Raw genomic sequence first — 19,541 nt, forward strand, 5'->3', positions numbered from 1 at the left:
CTAAGTAAAGTTTATTTATTTATAGAGACCAAATAATACATACTACGCCTACTTACTGAGCCAGATGTAGAATACTCTGCTGCTTAGGGTAGTCATTGCTGTAAACTGGTCTTGATCACTTTTAGTTCTGACATACTCCATACTTAGACTTTGCCCATCTTCAAGATGAAATGAATTCCCCTTTGAGTCAACATTAAGAACATTGAAGGAGTCACTAGGCAAGACAGTGGTGGGGACTCCTAAAGAATTCATTAATACAAAGGGGGCCTGGTCTTTTTTGGAGATTTCTGAAGTTTGTGAAGCTGCTTCTGCAAATGCCTAGCCAAAAAAAGAGATGTGAAATAATGAATTAACTAACAACCTTTTTTTTAAAAAAAAAGAACGACCTGAAGAGCAGATTCGTAAGATAGATGATGAACACACTGGATGGGGTAACTCGCTCATCACGTGACAGAGGAGATTGAGCCTGCCTCCCACAATTCTGTGCTCCTGCCTCTGTCACGTGATGAGGGAATTACCCAATCCAGTGCCTTCATTGTCCACCACAGTAAATTGAACATACTACTTTATTTAATCAAAGTCTTATTACCGTGCCGAGGTTACTCAACATTAGTAGACCACATTTGGACAATGTAATGTTCAGCTGATCTTGAGAAAAAATAGTTATTACTGTCTTGTACTCTGGGACTTTGTATTGTTCTTCTTCAGCAACTGATTCAACTAAAGTTTTCTTGGCTTTCTTCTTCATCTTTAAAATAAAAAGGGGAGGGGAAGAGAGGAGAAATTAATACTAGATGTAGAAAGCTGATGATGCCATTTAGAACATTTGCAATATGGGCACAGCAATCCAGACTCTTGGTATGTTGGATACAATGAAGGTGCCCCTCTACCTGCTTTTGCTGAGCCTCAGAGGTGTGGTGTGTGTGTGTGTGTGTGTGTGTGTGTGTGTGTGTTTGTGTGTGTGTGTTTGTGTGTGTGTGTGTGTGTGTGCGTGTGCTCTAGTGGCATAAAGGGCTCCGTTGTGCACACTGAAAATATGGGCAGGCAGAAGCTGTTCTCTCCTCCATGGCTATGAGTTTGAAATTAAGTCCATACATAACTTTTCAAGTTTCTGTGAATCCTAAAGACTAAAGATAGTGAAAGAAAAGTGAAAAATACATTAAATAATAGTCTGGCTCATAACCTCAGTTCCAATTAATTTATTTACTAGAAAAGCTCAGAATCTTGACAGGTATGGTATGTGTGGAGAGGCAGAACTAATATTGCAGGGCCCCTACTGCATACAGTGTGCAGTGTGTCTACGCTACATGAAAGAGGAAGGACAGAATAAAGCATGAGAAATACATAATTCCTGAATTGCAGCCTGGTAAATGACATGAAGTAGACTGAAGCAGCAAATTTTCAGCATAACTCTTTCCAGCCTAAAACAGAACTCGGTCAGGTTCCTCAGTACATAGTAATGGATGCAGCTTTAAAACTGCTTCAAAGACAGGTGTGCCTTTCCATGTTTTACTTCTTAAGTGAGGATATATTTCTACCCAGTGACAACAGGTACAAGACTATTGTTTTCATATTATGAAGAATTTTAAGTACCATATTTTTTGCTCTAGAAGACTCACTTTTTCCCTCCTAAAAACTAAGGGGAAATGTGTGTGCGTCTTATGGAGTGAATGCAGGCTGCGCAGCTATCCCAGAAGCCAGAACAGCAAGAGGAATTGCTGCTTTCACTGTGTAGTGATCCCTCTTGCTGTTCTGGCTTCTGAGATTCAGAATATTTTTTTTCTTGTTTTCCTCCTCCAAAAATTAGGTGCGTCTTGTGGTCTGGTGCATCTTATAGAGTGAAAAATACGGTATATGTGTTTGCAGGATCACAAATATGAACTTGTTTATGTTTTTATTGTTAAATCATTCTGATATGTTATATTGGAAATGAGTAATAAATGGAAATAAATAAATATTTTGAAATATTATATAAAATGGAGAAAGAAGAACATCTATTCAAACATTAAAGTCAATCTATCCTATACCAAAATGAATTTGTATTTCTAAAAGTATACCTTCAGTTCTAGAACCCAAGGTCTGAATTCATCAGTGTTTTCAACTTCCAGTGGTTCAAGCAATGGTTCCCAAACACCAAACATCTCATTGTAATAATGTACCTAAAAATACAAAACATAATTAATCTGTACAATGAGTGATATCCATTTGTAGCACGTAATGAAAATGAAAAACATTATTAAAAACTCAATGGACTATTATTGTATGACAATCACTATTCCTATATTATTAATTTGCCCAACTGGAGAAAAAACTTTAGAGAAGGCTTTCAAAATTTTTAATGTTGGTGACACACTTTTTAGACATACATCGTTTCGTGATACAGTAATTCAGTTTTAATAGCAAACCGGAAGTTGAACTAATCCCTTTCGAGCCCCAGGAGAAGAATTGGGAGCATTTGTGTGACACACCTACACACTGCAGCCAACACAGTTTGGAAAGCTCTGCTTTAGAGTAACACATTTGGTTTTAATTATATCCCAAAGCACTAAAATATCTTAAGAATAAGTTAATTCTAAAAAGACACTCAGCATTGGCCATGCCTACAGAAGCTTCCCAACCAGTGGCACCGACTCATGGAGGCTGAGCTGTTTTGGGCCCCCTCAATGTGCAGGGTGCTGGTGCTCTGGAACGCGCCACTGTGATCATCCTTCTCCTGACCGCGGTGTGCTTGGGCGCACAGTTTGGTGCAGCGCCCAGCCTCTCACTCATGGGATCACCACCTTGTCATGGTGAATGGGCTTGCACGTTTCTATTATCCCTGTGAGCGAAGCCATCGGGAGTCTCATACTCCCAGTAGGGTCACCCACTGCAGTAAGGTCAAAGGGGAGGAGCTAGAAAGAATGATCCAGTAAGTCTTCAATGGCAGAACAGGCAGAAGATAACAAGCGCTATGTGACAATGGCTGTGAAGGCAGATGAAGGATACAGCAGATAAGAATCTACAGGTCATTGTGATACTCATGCCATCGGAATAGCGCCTTACTGTGAAGACTGTGTGTTGATTAGCATGCACTGATCTTCACACATAAAACAAATTCATACATAGGCATTTTCAGGGGCGGAAACCCCACACCCTCCCAATATGGCGGGGCGCTCTGCTGTACGCCACAGTGCCTGGCTTTCTCTCGACTGTGCAATGTCACAAGCACATGTCACATGTGCCGTGTGAGTCACAACTGTGCCTCGCACACGTGACAATGGGCCCTCAATCTTCAGTGCAAGGTGGTGCCACTGCTCCCAACTAAATCCTACCTGTGAAAGCGGGCGGGCACGTTCACAACACCACACTATATTTCAAGTTATAACCCCAGCTTGATCCCTCCATGTGTTTTCAAGGGGACAAGGAAATATGTGAAAGATACTCTAATGCCATGTTGCCCTAATGCACTGAGGCATCATAATGACCTATACAACTGCATGATACCTTGAATCCATTTTTTTCTGGGCAAGGAGGATATGTTGCAATGTGGTATCTGAAGACAGAACTACTAAATACTGTGCTTTAATGGTATAGATTATTCAGTAGCCATCTGGAGCCAAAAGGTTACCAAATTTGAAATGTTGTGGGGAAAGCTGAACTCTTACTACCAAAGTAGCTAGGCAACTATTACACCCAACATGCAAATACTGTTTCTAACAGTTTCTGCGCAGTGGACACAATTCACAAAACAGCTTTAAATGTCTGCCTTTTTCTTCCGTAACAGAACAAAACTCTACCCACCTCTAATTCAAGACGTGAAGAGAGATTGATCAGACTACTCCAGTTTTGAACTTCTCCAGAAAATGATGACTTTGCTAATAGCATTGGCACTGTTTTGTGGCCAACCCCAGCTTCAAGGGTTATGACAACAGTTTCAATTCTCATTTTCATCGTCTCTCCTGTGGGGACCAACTCAATTACAGAAGCAGGATCTTTATTTTCACTTGACTCTTCAAGAAACCACATTTTCAGATTTTTAATATTCTTCTGATCCCAAATATCTGGAGGTACTGGACTAATGTCTTTCTCTGTAGTCTCATTTGTTGGGAAGAGTGCTGATGTAATGGTTATTACTGTATTTAAGATAATTGGCGTCACCTAAGTTTAAACAAAGATTATTCTCAAATGAAGAGCTACGTATTTCTAATTTGACTTAGTGAATCAAGGAATCACTACATATTAGAAGAAATACAAATATAGTAATATTATAGATATACAAATAGGATTATATGTTTGAAATTGGCAGTGGAAGGACTGAAACAATGTAATACTATCCTCTGAGTAACTTATTTGTTCAGTTTTCCAAGGGACTTCTTAGTCTTATGATGGATTCAAAACTTGAAAAACAAAAAAGTGTAAGGACATGTATAAAATGGTCTGTAAAGGCAAAAAATACCATATTTTCCCCCAGGAAAGAATCCAGACACAATTTTAAATGTACCTTAATTGTGAGGGATTTAATTGACAGATCAGCTTTCTGAGGATCTCCACCTGACTGTATCATCTCAAAGAAGAGGTCACAGGGCTGTAATATCTGGATATAAATCACAATAAATTGAAAAATATAAATTTGCCAGTCAAAAATGCTTTCTAAATGCCCAGTGAATATCATATACATTTCCTATGCAAAACAGCAGTCTGTGAAACAAATGCAGGCATCCTAACTTGTAAAACATTTGACAAATTTCTTTATCTATGGGTAGTTGCCTAGAAGGAAGGGAGATACAAGCACACAACATGGTGCTATTCAAGCAAATTCTAGGGCTACATAGGAGGCTTCTGAGTTAGATTGAGAATTTTAAAAAAAAATATTTTTATTGGTTTTTCCATGTATACATCCTCCAACAATATTTCTCCAAAAAATTTCCATATTTCCCCCCTCCTGCCCTGGACTTCCCTCATAGTCCCATTTTGTTTTATTTCCATATTACTCACCCTGCGTGTTGTTTCCCAAAATTTCCCCAATATAATCTTACTTTTTGTTATGTTCAATTGTGTTTGTTTATTCAAACCCTGCCAGTAAGTCTAATTCTTTATGGTGTTTCTTCATATATGTTGTAAATGGTTCCCATTCTCTTTTAAAGTCTTTGTTATCCTTTTCATGTAATTTATCTGTTAATTTGAGCTAGACTGAGAATTGAACACGCAGCACCAAGCTCATGGTCTGCGATGTGGGTGCAGACTCAGAACAAGTAAGTGCAATTCCCGTCAGCACTGCACAGTATGCATGATAAAGTGTAATCTTATCTATATTGTAATCAAATAAAGTTGCACATCTCCATAGAAGTCACAGTGTACAGGTATTGCCCTTACAGTGACCAGTAGCAGTCAGTGGGGTGGTGGTGTTTACCTGACCTCTTATCACTAGCTTCAGGGCAGAGTGATGAGGTGCAAATGCAGCAGCAGGACTGCAACATTCTCGCCCCTCAACTGCAGTGATAGGAGGTCAGATAAGGACCACTGAACTATGGGTCACTATAGAAGGTAACTATTGTCTTAAGAGACTCATTTATGTTGCATCCTGTTATATACCATAAGCACAGGTTTAATTTACATCTGCATAGCACTGCACATTTCTGCCTTAGCTATCTTATAATCTTACCGTAGTAATACTGCCCTTTCTCATTTCTGGAAGAAAAGGGCAGGCTTTCACCTTTATATCTTTAACAGCAGCTGTCATTTTATACATTTCAGGGCCGTATTTCATGGAGACTTCACACTGTGCTGTAGCCACCAGTGCAGGAGCATCACTTCTTGTTAAATCGGCCACAAACACGATCTCAGGATTTTTAACGACGACATTTATTTCCATTGTGGATACCGGTTGTACAGAAACTAAAAATGCAACATTTAGTACAATTAATCCAATTTTACTTCACAACCATCAATCCATCCCTAGTCTTTGCTTTTAAGTAAAAATGATGATAGATTCCAATGTTAATATTTTAAGAGCGGCCTTGCTGAATCAGACCAAAGGTCTATCTTGTCCAGCATTCTGTTTCCCCCAGTGGACAAACAAATGCTAGACTTTATGGCCTGTTGTCACAGTGAGTGATCAGTTACCATTAAATCTGGAAAGATCCCCCTCTGCCCAGCAGAGGAGGCTGCACAAGGGATTCTCCTCAAGAAGCCCTTACAGAGTTTGCCCTCCCTCTCATTGCAGGAGCATTTCGCCTCTGGCGCCTGGATCTTCAACCAGGATGCCAATCAAGATAGAGCATCCATTATAGCTGCCCATTATTCTATTTGGTACCCCCCAAATCAAGATCAACCTCTCAAGGTCCCATTACTTTGAGACACTGAATTTCCTGCAGCTGCGTAGGACGTTTGTTGAACTAAGGTTCCAACAGATGCCCTCAGCATATTTATAGGGGAGATACCTGGGAATTCCCTATATGGAAAGCGAATGCATTTATGGATGCAATCAGTTCAAGGATATCATGCATTACCTGCTGATTTGCTCCTTATATACAATGCCCAGGTAAAATTCTTAATCATCTATTCTTAACTGCTTCTCAGGCCGACCCCCCCAGGAAGTGACAGTCGAACCCTTAGCTGAAAAAGATCTTCAAATTACACATCTGGTAGCCAAATTTGCTCTGCCAGCTAAGAAGCTCTGTTCTAGATATGCTAATGCTTCCTAATTTTAAAACCTTATGCTGTAAACTTTTACAGGTCATGTTGTGTGATTCCAGAGGAAAGCCTTGTTCTTATCCTCTGCTGTACATTGTAAAGGCCTCTGGCTATACACAATATACTGATATTCTATTCTACTAGCCTTTACTGGCTTTCTGGAAAGCAAGTAAAAGTCATCCTTCCTGATTTAATGTGCTGTATACACACAGAGATTACAAAAGCCTACTAATTTGTTCTCAGACAGCTGGGAGGAAAACAACATTTTTTCCAAAGCCATACTGTCAGGATAAACTACAGCACCACAGCAGATTTGTTTTTATCAAATAAAATACTGTTTTTTCCCTAATTATTCTGAAACTACATAGAGGGAAAGAAGTTTGGAATCCAGGGAGGGAAAAAGGAGCGCATGAACAGAGAGAAAGGAACACTAATGGGATAGAAGAATGGGTCAGCTTCAGGTGTCAATTGCCAAACAAGATGTGCTTAGACTATATAGTCAGAAACTCACTCTAAATTCAATTCAATTTATCACATAATTTAGCTATAAAAAGCGAGTTATAGAAAGCTTTAATTTAGCAGCAAAAGACCAGTCCTTTGAAGATAGAATCATAGAACTGTAGAGTTGGAAGAGACCCAAAGGATCATTTATTCTAACCTCCTGAAATGCAGAAATTACAGCTACGGAATCCCTGACAGATGGCCATGAATCCTCTGATTAAAATCCTCCAAAGAAGGAGAGTCCACCACTTTCTGAGGCAGTTAGTTTCACGGCTGAACAACTCTTACCGTCAAAAGGTTCCTCCTATGTTTAAGATCGTTCTCACTATTAAGATGTATATCTTGTATCTCATATTATTTTTATCATACATAAGCCTTGTGCTACTTTAAAAAGAAAGACTTAGGTTTTCCTCCAAGATAGATAAAATGTAAAAGTAGAAATACATGAAAATAAAAGGGTTGGGGTGTCATGTGGTGAGTTTAACATATACCAAGTTATAACCGAAGGGAGAAATTCAGATAGATGGCGATTCTATTAGGAAAGACAGAAAAGTAACATTTAAGCCCGTATCTACAGTTGTGGAATACTCTTCCAGCAGAGATTTGGCAGACATCCTTGCTTTTGACTTTCAGGTGTCCCTAGAATCATAGAATCATAGAGTTGGAAGAGACCACAAGGGCCATCGAGTCCAACCCCCTGCCAAGCAGGAAACACCACCAGAGCACTCCTGACATATGGTTGTCAAGCCTCTGCTTAAAGACCTCCAAAGAAGGAGACTCCACCACACTCCTTGGCAGCAAATTCCACTGTCGAACAGCTCTTACTGTCCCTTGAAGACCTTGTCATGCTAACAGGCAGGGCTAACTCACCAGAACTCAGTTCTGGCTCCTCTCAGGTAGGCTCCATTGCCATGCTAAGAGAACGAGGGAGGCATTCATGATGAGTTCCAGCACCTCTTTTTCTAGAAAAATAGCATTGCTAACAGGCCTTTGCAGATGTTTAAATTGATCAGCTTGTCACTTTAATGATTATGCGTTTTGTTTTTAGTAGTGTTTTATGTTTTACTGTTGTACACCACCCTGATATTTACGATAGGGCAGTACAGAAATACTTATGATTAACTAGGTTTTCAGTCTGCACCCGCAGTGTCCTCCTGGTACTGATCACTTACCTTGTTCCTTCACAGCCAAAGTTTGCTTGAAGTTTTTCTGCGCAGCGGCACTTTCAGCAGTAGCATTTAGAAATACATCCGCAACAGTAAGAAGAAATTCTATGCTAGCACAAACATATGTCTCATTAACAACTGTGTCAAGAACAGTGTTGCCATCTCTCGCCTGCTTATAAGATATATCCATCATGACTTTCTTTTCGGATTCACGCTTCATTTCTACCATTCTGAAAGACAAGTTAGTAGAGCAAATACTATAATTAGAAAAGCATTACATTGCCCAATAGTGTTCTTAATGACAATAAAAACTTTGGTACTAATAAGTGCTAGAAGTTTGCATTCAACTCAGTTTCTGAGAGGGGTTTGCATGGGTTAAGATACATAGAGTAGGGGATCTCCAGATTCCCAGACTATCCCTGTAAGTTTACTGCTATGCTGACTTCTCTCTCTGATGTTTAGATGGATAAATCTTAGGTTGCGTCCAGGTTACAACTTCCTGATCCTCCTCAAATTCCTTCTCTGAACCTAGAGGTGAAAGGAATTTATCTTCTGAGAACAAAGGGGCAAGCATGGCTTCTTTTGTTTCTTTTGTTGATAGCTAGCTTCAACTAAATAGTACAGAACTCCTTCCCTATCAAGAATGTACTTCCTTTAATAAACATAAGCTTTCTTATTTTATACCAAGTCTCAGTCAAAATACCTTTCAGCCAAAGATGTGCTCCAAGCAAAACTTCAATTAACCAAAGTTAATTTCAGTTGCTACATACAAACTCTATATGCTAACAATATGAAAGTGGATATGTATTTTATGTACTATCACTATAGTGTCATAAACTAGAATTTAGTATTCTTATATATGTTTTTCTTTTGATTTAATAAAATAAAATTGAGGAAAAACCAACCTTGGTGTAGCGTTCTGGACTGTCTGTCGTTTATCATCTAAAGTGCAGTTTGTTAATTTGACTGAGGCATTCATTGACCCATCCGACAACATTTTGACAGCAGCTGATATTAACAACAGTTTAAATTCTGCAAGTTTCAAATGACCATCTCGTTCACCCTGATTTGTAGGCTGCTTTGAAAAGAAAATGGATAGTTTAATGCATGAATTAAAGAAAATGTTTCTGCAAAAATACGAATTCTGTTACTGCAATCAGATCAAAACTTAATTAGTAAATCATATAATGTTGGACTGAAAAAATTGCAACCAGAAGGAGTTTACTTAGTAGTGCTGTTTCACAAACTTTTGTGCAAGTGATTTGCATAACATATATGCGGTTGTACCAAAGTATACCCATGGCTTCTTGTTCATACAACGGATACACACAAAGGCTCCATTTGAAAATAAACATTAATGGCCAGGACTTATGAATAAAACCCTAATGAAAAGTTCCCTATTGGGATATGCTTGCTTTTGTCACAATATAAAAAAACTTGCTAGTTTTAAAACACTTCAATACTCACTTTTATTTTTACTGGGACCGTGCCCCTGCTCACTCTGCTATCCTACCTGCTGCCATTCCCTCCATAGTGACCATTTAGCTTGTATTCTGGTGTATTAACAAGAGTGCTGTAATGTTGACCAAGGGCAAGCGCCAAGGCACCACCTGTCTCCTTGATCCTTGCTCATCCCGGCTCATAAAAGCAAGCCAGGCAGGACTGAGCAATGGGCACCATGGGGTGGTGAATGCTTCCCTCTGCAAGGGAGTCTTCCTGGGCCCCCTTAAATAAGTGGTTATTAAACCAATTATTGCCTAGTCTCAAACCTTCCATTCCTGAGCAAAGTGATTGAGTGGGTGGACGCTTAACAACTCCAGGCATTCCTGGAGGATGTGGACCATTTGGTCCTCTTCCAATCGAGATTCAGGCCAAAAGAACTGAACTACTCATTTCATGCAAAGTATTTCCAGTAAACCCAAATTTTATTTCTGCTCAATTGGCAGCACTAGCTGCCATTTTAGTACAAAGCTATAAAATATTATTTTCCAGGTTTGAAGGTGTAGTTGTTTCCTCCCATATCTCTAGCCAGTTGCAGAAAATCTGGGTCCAACCCACCAAGTTTATTTTATAGAAAATTATGTTTTCTTTACCTGGTTGGAATTTGGACTGTACAAAACTAGAGTCAGGGAATCAATCTGGAAGTCCAGTTTCAGTACTATTTTAGTCTTAACCGAGGAACGTGCTTCTACAACAGCAGATGTCACTATTCTTACTCCAGCTAAAAACATTAGGAACATAAGACACAATTATAATTACCATAATAAGAAAAAAGAAAAAGTTATAGTCTCTAATGCACTGCATTTTCAAAGAGAAGAAACGTAACTAGATGAATGTAAATAAAACAATTTTGCCATCAATGACCATCACCAGAGCAATAAGTTTGCCAGACTGACAGTTATGAAACACTCTGCTTAACACATGGTTATTCAGTTAACTGATTTTGTATAGGCTACAGGGTTCTTAAGGTTGTTTTCCTTACACACAACAGGTCCAGCCCATACTGGACTCAGGTGGATTTAGTCCCCCCCCCCCCCCAATCTTGAAGGAACTTTTAAGCAGCCCATTTCTGGAAGCATGTTTTGCCAAGCTAGATAAATAAGAAATACACAGCACCCACCCACAAGCAAAACATGTGAACATGGCAGAAAGCTTAGGCACATCTAGTATGTGGCCCTGGGTCTAGGATAACAGACTGGAGACGCACCCTTCAGATAACCCCAAGAGACCCTGGCATACTGGACCCAGCAGGGATGCTCCAAAGCTGACCAGAACCAATAGGGAGGGTTATCTAAGAGGAAGAACATTCTGCAGTATTTGCTTCCCAAATGCCACTTCATCAGATGTACACAAAAACATTTTATAATGGTGAGTAAACATACTAGGTTTAATCCATGCAATAGCCCTACAAACCTAATAAAGAAGAGAGTGAATGGGAAAGGTCACAGCCGCTGCAACTGCTTTATTGTAATTCAATGGTAAAAAGGTCACAAATGATTTAGTTTGACTGAAGGGACAAGTCTGGAAAATGTAGATTTTTAAAAGGATTCCATGACATTGATGTGGTGGATAGAGGAAGGGCAAAAGATAGGAAGGATGAGCTCCTCTTGGTGATGGAAAGAAGAACTGACCTTTCGGATGAAGGAAGGTACATCCTCAGCACTACTCAGGTTTGAGAAAGGTGTGCAGGTGTTTTGCCACAAACAGAGCATTCAACTCAGACATACTCCTTTGCAGATGTCACTGCCATGAGGAACCAAAACTTAAACCATGTACAGAGGAACTGATAGAGAAGGAGCATCCATGGCAAGGAATCAGAATGAAAATTTTGGAATAATTCCATATTGGTCTATAGGAGTAAAAAGGTTAGCAAGTGATGATGCCCACCAATCTGCATACTTTTTTGTGAAGTATAGTTATAAGGGTGTGGGTACTTCAAACAGCTGTTTTGAGAAGGGCTTTAAGGCAGCTTCCGTGGTTCCAAGTGGAAGCACTGCTTCTCCTGCAAGCAAGTGAGCAGCAGTGGAGGGGAGGGTGGGGAGACTCTTCCCACCATCCTGCTGCTTCCACTTGCCTGCTTGCCAAAAAGCATATGAACTGTGCTTTTAAAAAGCACATTAACTTCAACTCATCTGCTGGTTAGTGGGCATTAAATTCTGATGCCTTGACTGTGTAATCCTGTTCTCTGCTGGGAGCAGGACACATAGCCAATGCAGGATTAAACCCTGTCCTCCTGCCCATCAGTTGACATCACCAGTGATGTCAGTTGATAGATAGTTGGGTGTGCAAGCCGAACTGGAATCCCTGGTGCGCTAAGATGGAGGTTCCTCACTCCTGATCTAGGACATCATCAAGGCATAAGTGTTGAACGAACAAAGGTAGAAGCAGCACAAGATGCCCTTATGGCTAAGACCACTGCCTCATGGGCCCACCATAACCCAACATCTGCCTTACCTTCAGTCAAAGCACAAAACTGAGCTTGAATTAATTATTAAATTCAATCATTTATGGAAAACCAATCTTACTAAATCAATTACAGGAAATAAATCATTTCAAGAAGAAATTACTCTAGGGAAATCAACAGAAGAAATTACAGCAGGAAAATTAATTAAGCTATCAACCAGCAAGTATTAGCAAGAGGAAACAATCACAGACTAAACTGAAGTGATGACTCCAGGAAGGGGAGGAATCCCTTCCCACAAAAGGAGGCAAACATGCACAAGCCACACAAAACAAATCACCTGTCCTGAACACACACAACTAACAGAAAAATAACACAAGCAAAATCAGAAATGATGGCAAAATAACTAAGCTACTGCTTTGCACAATAACTCAGTAACGTAATTGAGGTGGCTTCCTGGAATGGACTAGTTAGAAGTTCCTGAGATGAGAGTATGTTCTTGCCTTTGAGCAATAGAGAGAGGTAAACACACCTGTGCCCAGTGTGTCAGCGTGTGAGAAAGAATGTTTGGATCATTAAAAAGGAAGTAAACAATGGATTTCAAAAGAAACTGTCCAAGATTAATATGAGCAGGCTTCTATATATGAAATATAACACGGGTCTGTCAAAACATAGCAAAAGTGGTGTAACTCTCCATGACGTACCAACTGTAGATGATACTGCTCACCAACCCATTTACAGAATTTTGTCTATGAATTAAATAGTAAAACTATGTAGATCAAGACCCAATGTTGCAAGTGAGTTTTATGTAAGATATTCATTTAAATTCACTCAAAACAAAAATTCATAGTTCATGTAACTATTAAATTAAATTAATAACTTCTTCTATTGGAAAGAGATAACTGAACTGTAGCTTAAGCTTTAAAACACATACCTCCAGAATGCTGGGAAACACTTGCTGTTCCACTATGGATGCTTAGTACATCTTTTTTTTCTGGTACAGGAGGTGGAGGGCCAGAGCTATCCCCTATATTTTCATTCAGTGTTCTCAAGATCGTTGTTATATCATCCTGACTCAGAATCAGCTTTGAAAAGAAGTTGATTACTCTTAATTGCAGGCTGAGTATATATAACTGTATTAAATGTTACAGGTCCTCTAGAATCAAAACGTTTTTCCATGTAATAAGGATTATAAATTCATCTTAAGTTTAATAATAATAATAGCAACAACATGTATAGGAGCACCAGCTGCAGACAAGGAGGGCAGAACAGCATCAGTAGTGCTGCATTTGCAGGAGCAAGGATAGAGCAGGGTAGTGACCACTGGGCTGGCAGAACCCTGCAGCTGCCAGGTATGCGTGTGCACTTGCGCGCTGCCACCAACCAAGGGCTCCAACATCACCATCCTGCCCCATCCTGCCCTGGCAAATGCACCTTCGCCACCACTCATGCATTGCTACTGCATTGGAGTGTATGGGGGGGGGATCAAAATTTATTCCATGTTTACTTTCAAATGCTTGTGCAGAGAAAATACTTAATGAATACATAGCAAATTTCAAAATAATAGAAAAATTGAAATTGAGGCTCTGCCTCTCCTTATTTCTTGGACTGTTCAAACTATACTTTGCCCTCAAAAGCGAAGGGGTGGGGCAGCGGCACCAGGAGCAGATCTTGGGCTCATGTACTCCCTTCCCTGTCCATGGAAACGGAGTATTGATTTGAATATTTTATCTCTATGGCTCATTTCCCCTGCAATAAAAGGATTAAGGGAGGAAAGAATACAAATATGAAGCACACTTCCCACTTCCAATCTCTCCTTGTAGAATCTGGGACCAAGAATAAGCAAACACTGAAACATGCACTAATTATTTATTTTGTACTATATACAGAAGTGGTCTGGAAGACCTAATATTTTTGCTTATTTAAATTTGTACCATATATGTAAACCTTGTTTATTTACTATATTTATAATCCACCCTTCACCCAAAGCTCCTGGGGGAACATTAAAACATATATAGCAAACATGAATTCCATGTAAAGAAAAAAAAACAGGAGCAAGAAAAATACAATCCAATACACCTCAACCTACCACAAATACCTGGATGACAAAACAACAATGTTCATTAAGCAATTAACAAATCTTGATGACCTTTGAGTTGTATTCAAATGTTCTGTTCTATAAACAGATGGAAGAGACTCCTTGCATTCACAGAAAGTAACATCTGCAGCAAATCACAAACAATATATATGCTGCTAAATCACAAGATACAAGAAATATTGGGATACATGAAATGACAGGGGTCAAACCTGCATTTAATTCCTATTCATATTGACAATAGTTGCAAGAATATACATCTTTGCAACTAAGAACTTACATTCATTGGCTTGAGACGTCCAAATATTTTAATGTCAGGAATTTCATGATACCAGAGAGCGGCTAAATTGCGTTCAACACTAACTTCAAGATTTAATGGTTGCAGCAGCTGTATTTCATTTTGCAATAAACCACTTATACAACTTGATCTGTAAATAAAAATGAAAAAATAGTCACAATCCAATTAAGGTTTTTCTTCAACCAGGTGTTTGGCTGATTGACATTCTATGGCCATTTAAATGTGTCTGGGGGAAAGGGGTTATTGGTTTGTTTTGCTTTATTTTGGATTTTGTGTTTTCATTTTGTATTTTCATTTTGTGAACCACCCTGTGATCTTTGGATGAAGGGTGGTCTAATCAGCATCAGCATCAGCATCATCACAAGGCTGCATTCAAGTTTAATTGTTTTTTAATTATTATTTTTTTCCTGTTCTTAGACAGTTTCCATTTTAGCTGTAAACTGCCGTGTGCCTGTCGGGAAAAAGGTGGAATATAAATATAAATATAAAAATTTAGGACTGCAATATCTGCAAATGGGCTCAGGATTGCAGCTTTGATGAAATACTTCATTAAGTGTTTTGTACCTGTGTAAACATCCAACAATATACTCTGTGTAGGACAATGCTTGATATTCATTTGGAGTGGATATATTTTTTATTGATTTGTTTTATTATTGAAAATTCTATCCCATCTTTCAAACAGAAACGCAGAGTGGTTTTCAGTACTAAATTTACAAGTATATGAAACCACTGAATGGAGTCATCTGGAGCTTTGGAGTGTGCGGCCATTAGCATAGGTCTCTTCCAACTCTATGATTCTATGATTCTATGATCTTGATGATGCACTGATCTATTTCTCCTTTTAATCTTCTGCAAGTGAGATGGACGTGCTGATCCAGTGTGCCTGATTCTTGTAATAAACTGAAGTTTTTATTAATTCTTATTATTTTATTTTATTCTTATTCTTAATTATTATTAACTTATGTACTTGCTTCATGGAGTATATATTATTTTATAAACAGTATACAGTGGTACCTCAGGTTAAGTACTTAATTCGTTCCAGAGGTCCGTACTTAACCTGAAACTGTTCTTAACCTGAAGCACCACTTTAGCTAATGTGGCCTCCCGCTGCTGCCATGCCGCCGGAGCACAATTTCTGTTCTCATCCTGAAGCAAAGTTCTTAACCCGAGGTAATATTTCTGGGTTAGTGGAGTCTGTAACCTGAAGCCTATGTAACCTGAAACGTATGTAACCCAAGGTACCACTGTATAGGCTTCAATAAAGAAAAAATTGAGATAGTATTTAAAGAGTAGTACCTCTAACTGGATGAGTTAAGCCTGTTCTTTGAAGCATCAGGTGCACTTTGAGGTACCACTTTGAAGTTTTCCTGAATAAATTACTGTCATCTGAGGCAGACTGCCTCATGATGTGGAGTACACCAGCTTCCACTGGTGGCCCAGCTACAGCCCTATCTGGACAGGTTTCATTCCAGAGTCAACTAAATTATGGTGCAACCCTACCAGCCCTACTAAGTCAAAGGAAAGTTACCCTTCAGGTAGATACCAACCATACTATTTCCCTTTGGCTAGCAAGGCTGGTAGGGTCACATCCTATTTTTGTTAGGTACTAATAATAGTTTCCCAGGCCCTATCTGAAGTTCTTTTGACACTGAGAGCCCATCACAGCTTTGAACTAAGATCTTCATCAAAGGCCTCCTCCAGGTTATCCCACCATCCAAAATGCAGTAGGTGGAGTTACTGAAGAAAGGACCATCTCAGTTGTCACCCAGCTGTGGAAAGCTTTCTGCAGGAAGGTTTGCCAAGTGCTTGTGATTATGTTACTTTAGTGCAGGGGTCAGCAACCTTTTTCAGCCGTGGGCCGGTCCATTGTCCCTCAGACCTTGTGGGGGTCGGACTATATTTTGAAGGGGAAAAAATGAACAATTTCCAATGCCCCACAACTAACCCAGAGATGCATTTTAAATAAAAAAAACACATTCTACTCATGTAAAAACACTGATTCCCAGACCATCCATCGGCCAGATTTAGAAGGTAATTGGGACAGATCCTGCCCCCGGGCCTTAGGTTGCCTACCCCTGCTTTAGTGCCTGCCAATTATCAGATGAACAACCTGCTGTTTTAGATTATTATTCTAATACTGAACCTGATCTGTTAAATCTGAAGCTGTTTTGTCCTGACTATAATTTCCTTTTGTTCCTGTCTTTGCTTGGAGTGGACCTTAGAGGGTGCCTTTTTCTTGTCTTCTGGGGCTTGTACATAGCTGTGGTAAAGGTAAAGGGGATGCGGGTGGTGCTGTGGTCTAAACCACTGAGTCTCTTGCGCTTGCCGATCAGAAGGTCGGCAGTTCGTATCCGCACAGCGGGGTGAGCTCCCGTTGTTCTGTCCCTGTTTCTACCAACTTAGCGGTTTAAAAGCACACCAGTGCAAGCAGATAAATAGGTACCACTGTGACAGGAAGATAAACAGCATTTCCGTGCACTCTGGCACTCGTCACAGTGTTCTGTTGCACAGGGAGCGCTTTAGTCATGCTGGCCACGTGACCTTGAAATCTGTCTGTGGACAAACGCTGGCTCCCTTGGCCTGAAGTATGATGAGCACTGCACCCCATAGTCTCCTTTGACTGGACTTAACTGTCCAGGGGTCCTTTACCTTTACCTTACATAACTGTATATGTGTTTGTTTAACAAATGTTGGTGTGGTAACAGCCTTTGCCTGTGCTTGCTTGCTTTATTCTTTGAGGCTTCTGTAACTTTTAATCTTCTGTGTGTTCCGTCAGTTTTTCCCTCAGCATTTTATCTCACTAATTGTTATTATCAGTGAAAGTGTTATTGGATTGTTTTGCCATTCGAGCTTCATTTAAAAAAAATAAATTAAAAGAAAAGAATAAAGAAGTCCCATTTGCCATTCTTTCCCACTTCATTGTTTATCTAATCTTCTCCCTTCTATCTGCTCTGGGTCATCAGCTGGCACTCAAAACACAGTGACATTACACGAAGCGAGTGTCACTGAGGAGAGCATGCCATAGACTAAAGGCCACAACAAAAAAGGCTCTCTCCCATGTATCTACCCTCCAAAGTTCTGTCAAGGGGTACCCAGATAAGTGTCTCAGATACTGAACCTAAAATCTGGGTAGGTTTATGTCCAGAGAGATGTTCCATTGAGTATCAAGCTCTTAAGCCATATTAAGATTTACAGGTCAAAACCAGCACTTTAAATTGGACTCAGAAATGAACTGAAAACCAGTGATTTTGCCAAAACTGGAGTTAAAAGGGTAGAATTCCAATCAGCAACCTAGCTTAAGTTTCCAAGCAGTCTTCAAGGGTAACTTTTTATAAAGCACACTGCAGCAATCTAACCTACATAGCCTAGATGTATACATAGTACAGTGGTACCTCTGGTTACGTACTTAATTCATTCCGGAGGTCCGTTCTTAACCTGGAACTGTTCTTAACCAGAAGCATCACTTTAGCTATTGGGGCCTCCCGCTCCTGCCACCCATCTGGGCGTACACATGGCGTCCTTGCAGCCCTGCATGGCTGGGGTTGGACTATCTAATCCCAACCTTAGAACGTAGCGTGGGAGGTGCACTTGCATGCCAGAGCCCAGTGGAAGAGAGGGGTGCTGCTGCTGCTGCCGTTGCCTCTCCTCCACTTCCACCCCTGAGTTAGGCCTGACTTAGGAGTGGAGCTGCAGCCAGCTGGCAGTGCTGGGCCACCGTGCAAGGAAGCTGGATACAGGCCTCGAATGCCAAGGTGGAACTTCCCTCCCCACAGCTCCTGCCTTGATGAGGGAGCCTGTTGTGGGGGTGCTTCACTGCACCTCCTCAAAAAAAGCCTGGGGCCACAGCCCCCTAGCCTCACCCCGCATGCTATGTCACTGGAGTGGACCACACACATCACTGTAGATTAAATCTAGCACCCTGGTGCTTCTCTTTTCAGTGTATGAATGAAACAAAGGTTTCACACTTTTCTCAGTAATGCAACTTACACACTTGGTAGTGCACTTTGGTTTACTTTCACTACTAACAGTACCTTCACAGTGTCTGCATTGAAACTGAGTTTATTGGCCCCCATCCAGTCAACTACACCACATCCAAGCACTAATTTAGTACTCATATAAATTAGATAAAAAGGAAAAGAGTTCAGTGTCACTGCACACTGATGACACCTCATCCTAAACCTCCAGATGACCTCAGTAGTTCCATCTAATGAAAGAATCTTCTCTCTTTAAGAACATTAGTTAACAAAATTAAAACTTTGGTTTGTAAGTAGAACATAGTGTTTACTTAGTACATTTTCTTCAGTTTTGTTACTTTTGAACTTAATTTAGAAGAATTCATTAGAAAATCATCTTTATATATTACCTGTACAACTTTAGGTCACTCAGTTTCACATGTATACAATCAAGAATAGGTGGGACACTATATCGTAGTGACGTTTTAATGAGAAGGAATTCATTCTTTATGGTGATCAACCCAAAATCAGCAACTATAACATCAGTAGATATTGCCGACTGTGGGATTATGACAACGGGTGCTTTAATATTAATGTCCAGCGCCATTCTGGAACTTTGTTGAGCCAATTCCTTTACACCAGTAGCTGCTTTCTCAGCAGCTTGGACAGTGGCTTCAGTAATTGCTTCCTTTGCTGTCTGAAAATTGTTTACAAAAGCCTAGAAAGTGGACAGGAAATCAGCAACAGATGAGGATAACAGTCACAAGAATACATCACTTATGTATCAGTTTGCTCATTATGCATTACAAATTATCTGTGTTGTCTTTCCATCTTCCACACAGTTGAGCAATAAACATGTTTAGAGTAGGAGAGAAAAAATAAAATGCGTTATATAGTTCCTTGGTACACAGACAAATTAACAAAACATAAAAAGGAAAAAAGGTATAACCATGTG

General features: G+C 39.9%; 1 protein-coding gene across 3 annotated transcripts in view; it reads right to left on the minus strand.

The window, feature by feature from the left end:
- Positions 1–19,541, minus strand: part of VPS13A (vacuolar protein sorting 13 homolog A) — a 154,319-nt gene that overhangs the window by 56,831 nt on the left and 77,947 nt on the right. For 2 of the 3 annotated variants that reach the window (XM_080972148.1, XM_080972150.1), the window contains exons 33-44: positions 18,997–19,304; positions 14,616–14,763; positions 13,175–13,325; positions 10,433–10,560; positions 9,245–9,417; positions 8,346–8,569; positions 5,642–5,874; positions 4,481–4,573; positions 3,781–4,137; positions 2,058–2,159; positions 590–748; positions 57–318 (exon numbers count right to left, since the gene is read on the minus strand). In XM_080972148.1, the coding sequence (XP_080828274.1) occupies positions 57–318; positions 590–748; positions 2,058–2,159; positions 3,781–4,137; positions 4,481–4,573; positions 5,642–5,874; positions 8,346–8,569; positions 9,245–9,417; positions 10,433–10,560; positions 13,175–13,325; positions 14,616–14,763; positions 18,997–19,304 (2,338 nt within the window). The remainder of the gene's footprint in view (positions 1–56; positions 319–589; positions 749–2,057; positions 2,160–3,780; positions 4,138–4,480; positions 4,574–5,641; positions 5,875–8,345; positions 8,570–9,244; positions 9,418–10,432; positions 10,561–13,174; positions 13,326–14,615; positions 14,764–18,996; positions 19,305–19,541) is intronic. The other variant, XM_080972149.1, reaches the window with a different exon arrangement.

The sequence above is a fragment of the Podarcis pityusensis genome (assembly GCF_964106645.2).
Source record: "Podarcis pityusensis genome assembly, chromosome: 11".
Lineage (NCBI taxonomy): Eukaryota > Metazoa > Chordata > Lepidosauria > Squamata > Lacertidae > Podarcis > Podarcis pityusensis.